The sequence below is a fragment of the Mandrillus leucophaeus genome, unplaced genomic scaffold (assembly GCF_000951045.1).
Source record: "Mandrillus leucophaeus isolate KB7577 unplaced genomic scaffold, Mleu.le_1.0 Scaffold164, whole genome shotgun sequence".
Lineage (NCBI taxonomy): Eukaryota > Metazoa > Chordata > Mammalia > Primates > Cercopithecidae > Mandrillus > Mandrillus leucophaeus.
Genome location: NW_012101632.1, coordinates 993,662 through 1,000,539, shown reverse-complemented (window position 1 = coordinate 1,000,539; position 6,878 = coordinate 993,662). Strand labels below are relative to the sequence as shown.

Sequence of the window (6,878 nt, the reverse complement as noted above, 5' to 3'; positions counted from 1 at the left end):
CTTAGTACTCTCTAACCTAGCTAAGTACCATCTAACCTAGCCAAATGCCATCTAACCTAGCTAAGTACTCTCTAACTCAGCCAAGTACTGCCTAATGCAGCCAAGTACTCTTTAACGTAGCCTAGTACTCTCTAACCTAGCCAAGTACTGTCTAACATAGACAAATATATCCCTTAGTATTCTATAACCTAGCCAAGTTCCATCTAACCTAGCCAAGTACTCTCTAACCTAGTCAAGTACCATCTAACCTAGCCAAGTGCCATCTAACCTAGCCAAGTACTCTCTAACTCAGCCAAGTACTGCCTAATGCAGCCAAGTACTCTTTAACCTAGCCTAGTACTCTCTAACCAGGCCTTCCAGGGTCCTAGGAGGTCCAGCACAGGTCCTACCTTGGATGCAGCCACAAGCTGGGCTGTGCTAGCAGCAATTTCATGCGAACACACCATTAGCTCCTCAAATTTCCCTCTGCCTTGTACCACCAGATCAGCTGCATCCCTGATGGAAAACGACAAGAGGGACTAGGTTTTGGGCAGATGAGCCGCAACTCCTCCACAATCCCACCTCCAGACCCCCAGCATCACCCTGTGTCCCCTGGGAGAGCCAGGCTCCCTTGTAAACTTGGTCCTATTGACTTCCTGATCAATAGTTTATTGATCAGGGAGAGATTCTTTTCGCCTCCTTAGCTATTGTTTGGAGTGGATCAATGGAAGAGGGGTCAGGGGAGGAGCCTTGGTACCAATGGATACTTACACCATGACAGTGGCTCCCCAGCCCACAGCCTTGGAGGCTGAGATGAGTCCTTCTGTCCATCGAGAGTTCTTGGCATAAAACTCTTTAGGGGATGCTGTACCCTAGGGAAGAAAAAAATAGTTGTAGCCACCTTTTATTGAGCATGTACTATATGGCAGGTGCTTTTATATATATATTATCCCAAATCATCCTCATAGTAACTCTGAGACATAAGCATTAGTATTCCCATTTCACAAAAAAGAAGATTCAGAGACAAAAATGGCTTTTCTGGCTGGGTGCAGTGGTGCTCGCCTGTAATCCCAGCACTTTGGGAGGCTGAGGCAGGTGGATCACTTGAGGTCAGGAGTTCAAGACCAGCCTGGACAACATGGTGAAACCCTGTCTCTATTAAAAATACAAAAATTAGCTGGGTATGGTGGTGGGTGCCTGCGATCCCAGCTATTCAGGAGGCTGAGGCAAGACAATCACTTCAACCTAGGAGGCGGAGGTTGCAGTGAGCCGAGATCGCGTCACTGCACTCTAGCCTGGGCAACAGAGCAAGACTCTGTCTCAGAACAAAACCCTGGCTGGGCGTGGTGGCTCATGCCTGTAATCCCAGCACTTTGCAACGCCGAGGCGGGTGGATCATGAGGTCAAGAGATTGAGACCATCCTGTCTAATATGGTAAAACCCCATCTCTACTAAAAATACAAAAATTAGCTGGGTGTGGTGATGTGCGCCTGTTGTCCCAGCTACTCGGGAGGCTGAGGCAGAAGAATTGCTTGAACCCAGAAGGCAGAGGTTGCAGTGAGCCGAGATCGCACCACTGTATTCTAGCCTGGTGACAGAGTGAGACTCAGTCTCAAAACAAAAAACAACAACAATGAAAAACCAAAACCAAAAACCCAAAACAACAAAACAACAAACAAACAAAAAGGCTTTTCCCAAGGTCATGCAGGAAATAAATGGAAGCAAATCTTGGGCTTTTCTGACTCCAAAGCCTGCAGCATTTCTACCATACGCTGACATTTCTGTATTGTATATGTAAGAATAAATATTCTCATATGAATAAGTTATGATCTGAAAAGAGTCTAGCCACTCTCTGCGATTTGCCAATAAAAAAAGAGACTACACAGTGAATATATTAAAAAATATATTTCTACTTGGATTTGAAAAATGTTTTTTTGCTTTGGAAGTGTCTGATAGTCTGAGGATCTGCAGATAATCCTTGTCCAGTCCATCTTTCTATTTTAGAAACAGAAAACATTGCCTTGCAGGAAGATAAAAGGCACCAGCAAACCAGGCCTGGCTGCTTGCTTTACGGCACTGTTCTCAGGCTCATTAACCCCTCTCTGGACTTACGCCTCCCAAGCTGCAGTGGCATATGGGGAAATAAGAAAAAAAAGATGATGATAATCCCAGCAAAGGCATGAGACCATGAAGTGATGCATTGATAACAGGCTGACAGCAGAGTCTATTTGTAAGGGTGAGTTGACTCTGCTGGTGGAAACAGACAAGGCAGAGCTCCCTGTGAAAAGTCAGTCTCAAGCTGGCTTTCAGGATCTGCTTCGTTTGCAAAAGTCCTCATGTCTCCCTCAGAGTACCCAGGTGTGCAATGTAAGCAGGGCTCCCACAGCAAGTTCCAACAATGTCTGCCTGTGCGAAGGGAGCTGGAGTTGGGACCCATGCCTGGCCACCCTCTAGGAAGGTCCTGGAGCTCTGACTTCTCCCCAGGGCCTCTGCTGATGTCTACAGGAGTGGCACCTCTGTGCTCAGGTGGACACACAGAACAAGATGGCAGCATCACAGAGTCTGGTGGAGTGAGAATCTGTCACCAATGCCTGCTCTTCCTGCCCAGGGCCCACATCCACACTCACCCTGCCGCTCTCCACAATCTCTCTCTGGAGGTCCTTAGAGGCTACAATCAGCACCTGAATAGCTTGCATGAGGCTGGTACAGCAACCAAGGATCCTGCCAAACAAACAAATAAACAAAAAGTCGGGGATACACTGAGACCAAGATCCAAGATCAATGAACACGACTGTTCTCCTTTCCACTCCTAGCCAAAGGCAAGCTTGGAATGGGAAAGAGAGGTACGAAAGGTGCTGAGATTGCTGGAACATTCTGCGGGGAGGACCCGAAGGAGAGGCTGGGGAATGACAGATCGATTGTGGGTCTCCATCGTAAGGAATAGTGAAGTTGTGATTCCTAGGGCTTCTTTTCTTCTTTTTTGAGACAGAGTCTCGCTCTGTCACCCAGGCTAGAGTGCAGAGGCATGATCTTGGCTCACTGCAACCTCCGCCTCCTAGGTTCAAGTGATTCTCCTGCCTCAGCCTCCCAAGTAGCTGGCATTACAGGCATGCACCACCACGCCTGGCTAATTTTTGTATTTTTAGTAAAGATGAATTTTCACCACATTGGGCAGGCTGTTCTCGAACTTCCAACCTCAGGTGATCCTCCCTCCTCAGCCTCCCAAAGTGCTGGGATTACAGGTGTGAGCCACCACGCCGGCCCGGGGTTTCTTTTCTTCTATAGTGAAACAGCAATATTGCTGTCATCGTTAATACTGTCACTGATGATTACATCAACTCAGCCCTTCCCCGTGGCTGCTACTGCTCTCCTCTAATTCCATAATAAGTACACAAAGTATGGCCCGATGCCAGGAAGATGGATCCTGCTCCCCTAGGTCCCACCGTGCCGCTCAGACCAACCTTTCATTCACCTCCAGTTTGACTCCTGTATCTCCTGCTCGGGATTTGCTGAGCATCTCCTGTTAAAAAGAAGCATAGTTGCTAAACGTGCCTTGAATATTAAGGACCCACTAATGTCCTACTATACTTTCAGTCCAACATCGTGTGGTAGCTGAGAAACCTGAATCTGGAGGTCCCTAAGTCCCTGCCCACATCCTTGGGAGAATCAGAAAAAGAATCCAGACTCTAATCTATTCAGGGGGAGTGCAGCTGTAGCGGGCTGGCTCTATGATCTGTGTCTTTTTTTTTTTTTGAGACGGAGTCTCACTCTGTCACCCAGGCTGGAGTGCAGCGGCGTGATCTCAGCTCACCGCAACCTCTGCCTCCTGGGTTTAAGTGATTCTCCTGCCTCATCTTCCCAAGTACCTGGGATTATAGGCACCCGCCACCATGCCCAGCAAATTTTTGTATTTTTAGTAGAGACCGGGTTTCACCATGTTGTCCAGGCTTGTCTCAAACTCCTGACCTCATGATCTGCCCGCCTCGGCCTCCCAAAGTGCTGGGAATACAGGTGTGAGCCACCGTGCCTGGCCAGAACCCAGGATGTTCTGAAACCAAAGTATCTGATTCTTGAGGAAACCAATCACCTTCTCTCATGAGGACCTTCTCATTTTCTATCACTCAGAAAAACTAGTGAGTTCAGATTTTGGTCTCTCTCTCTCTCTTTTTTTTCTTAACAATTTAAAAACATTTTTAGAGACAGGGTCTCACTCTCTCACCCAGGCTAGAGTGCAGTGGTGCAATCATGGCTCACTGTAGCCTCCAATTCCTGGGCTCATGTGATCCTCCTACAGCCTCTGGAGTAGCAAGGACTACAAGCATGCACCACCACGTCCAGCTAATTATTTTACTTTTTGTAGACATGGGGTCTTGCCATGATGCACAGGCTGGTCTCAAACTCCTGGACTCAAGTGATCCTCCCAAGGTGCTAGGATTACAGGCATGAGCCACTGTGCCTGGCAAATTCTGGTTTCTGTCTTAGGGGGTCGCCATGGCCTTAATGAACGACTATGACATGTCTAATGAGCAGTGTTGCAGAAGGGCAGCTGCAAAGGCATCGTTTCAGGAGATCCTGCAGGAACCTCCTACCTCTATTCTGGCCGTGGCGGTTTCAATAGCAGCTGAAGTGGCCGCCATCTCCTTGTCCACCAGGTCCCCCAGCTCTTCCTGCTTGATGTCCAGGCCCCTGGGCAGGAGCTCCTGTGAACACATCACAAAGGCTGAACTGACCCTGGGGCCTCCTCCCTCTTCTCCTCTGCCATCTGTAACCCTTACAAGATGGCAGAGGGAGGAGGCCACCCAGCCAACACCTTCTGCAAGCCACGGGGGTTGTGGGGGGGTCTTTCGCAGACCCCATCTGGTTCTCTTTGTGACACGAACTCTGGAACCTCACGCTCCTCCTCACTCAGGATCCACCTCTTTCCAGAATGCCATCGCTGCCTCCCCCTGCAAGGTCATTCCGCCACCACTAAGACCCCAGCCCCTTAGTTGTGCAGTGTCAATTGTACTAGCTACACAGGAGGTGTTTTTACAATTCGTTCTTTTGCTTTTTCTTTTTGAGACAGAGATCTCCCTCTATTGCACAGGCTGGAGTACAGTGGTGCAATCTCGGCACACTGCAATCTTCGCCTCTCGGGTTCAAGCGACTCTCCTTCCTCAGCCTCCCAAGTAGCTGGGATTGCAGGTTTGCGCCACCACGCTTGGCTAATTTTTATATTTTTAGTAGAGAGGGGTTTCACTATTTTGCCCAGGCTGGTCTTGAACTTCCGACCTCAGGTAATCCTCCTGCCTCGGCCTCCCAAAGTGCTGGGATTACAGGTGTGAGCCATCACGCCTGGCCCTAATTTTTTATTTTTTTGAGACAGAGTCTTGCTCTGTCATCAGCGATGGAGTGCAGTGGCTTGATCATAGCTCACTACAGCCTCGACCTCCCATGCTCAAGCAATCCTCCCACCTCTACCACCACAGTAGCTGGGAGTACAGGGGTGCACCACCAAGCCAAGCTAATTGTTTTGTTTTGTTTTGTTTTTAACAGAGATGGGGTCTTACTATGTTGTCCAGGCTGGTCTCGAATTCCTGGGCTCAAGTGATCCTCCCGTCTTGGCTTCCCAATGTGCTGGGATTGAGTTACTGCACCTGGCCTACAACTTTTTCAAATACAGATGATATCTCTCACTTTGGCCTTGACTTAACTTTGCTTCCACAGCGACCATATGAGGCAGGTATTATTCCTACTGTGTAGATAGGAAGCCAGGGATCAGCGGTAGAATGTCTTGACCACAGTTATGCTAGCAAATGGCAGGGCAGGGATTTGAACTAAGGTCTAACTAATAGCAAAGCCCACGATTTTTAAAACATGATGTGTTATACATACTAAGGTATAAAATATATATGAATGGTTCAAAGGATAAGAATAAAGACGCATGTTATCCACCATCCAACTTAAAACTTAAGGAATGCTATAAGAAATAGCAATACCTTTGGAATCTTATTTGTACTTGTATGCGCCCTGATTCTATATCCCTTCCTCCCTGCCTTCTACCCCAAGAGATACAGAATTCAAGAGCGTGGTTGTCATGTATTATTTTATTTTTATTTTTTTAAAGACAAAAAATAAAAGCCTGTTGCCCAGGCTAGAGTGCAGTGGTGTGATCATAGCTCACTGCAGCCTCCCACTCCTGGGCTCAAGTGATCCTCCTGCCTCAGCCTCCTGAGTAGCTGGTACAACAGGCACACATCACTAGGCTCTGCTAACTTAAACTTTTTTGTAGAATCAGAGTCTTGCTTTGTAACCCAGGCTGTATCAAACTCCTGGCCTCAAGTGATCCTCCCACTCCGGCCTCCCAAAGTGCTGGGATTTTCAGACATGTGCCACTATGCCTGGCCTGTCTTATTATTATTATTTTTTAATGCCATATAGCTGCATCCCTAAACAATATATTGTTAAGTTTGAATGTTTGAGTCTTTATATAAAAGGAATCATACTGTATATATTTTTCCAAGACTTGATTTTTCACTCAGCATTCTATGTGTGAGATTCATCCTGTAACCTAGTAATTCTGATTCTACATATATACTTTAGAACAACTGACATGTGTGCATGTATGATCATAGGGGCAAATTAATAACAACCCAAACTGGAAATAACCCAAATGTCTGTCACCAAGAGAACAGACAGATGAATTAAGCAATATTCACACAATAGATATGAGACAGCAGTGAAAATGAATGTATCTTCTTGGATTAATCTCACAGAATGTGGAGTGAAAAAGCAAGTTGTAGAAGAATATATACAGTAGGATTCCACTTACCTGTAGTCTATAACATGTGAAACTAACTCATTATTTAGGGAGGCAAAGATGAAGACAATCATTTTTCTTTCTTTTTTTTTTTTTTTTT

At 46.7% G+C, this 6,878-nt stretch overlaps 1 protein-coding gene across 1 annotated transcript in view; it reads right to left on the bottom strand.

The window, feature by feature from the left end:
- Positions 1 to 6,878, bottom strand: part of HIP1 (huntingtin interacting protein 1) — a 116,931-nt gene that overhangs the window by 9,211 nt on the left and 100,842 nt on the right. The window contains exons 25-29 of the mRNA XM_011976355.1: positions 4,569 to 4,679; positions 3,441 to 3,499; positions 2,607 to 2,700; positions 751 to 851; positions 390 to 495 (exon numbers count right to left, since the gene is read on the bottom strand). Coding sequence (XP_011831745.1) covers positions 390 to 495; positions 751 to 851; positions 2,607 to 2,700; positions 3,441 to 3,499; positions 4,569 to 4,679 — 471 coding nt within the window. The remainder of the gene's footprint in view (positions 1 to 389; positions 496 to 750; positions 852 to 2,606; positions 2,701 to 3,440; positions 3,500 to 4,568; positions 4,680 to 6,878) is intronic.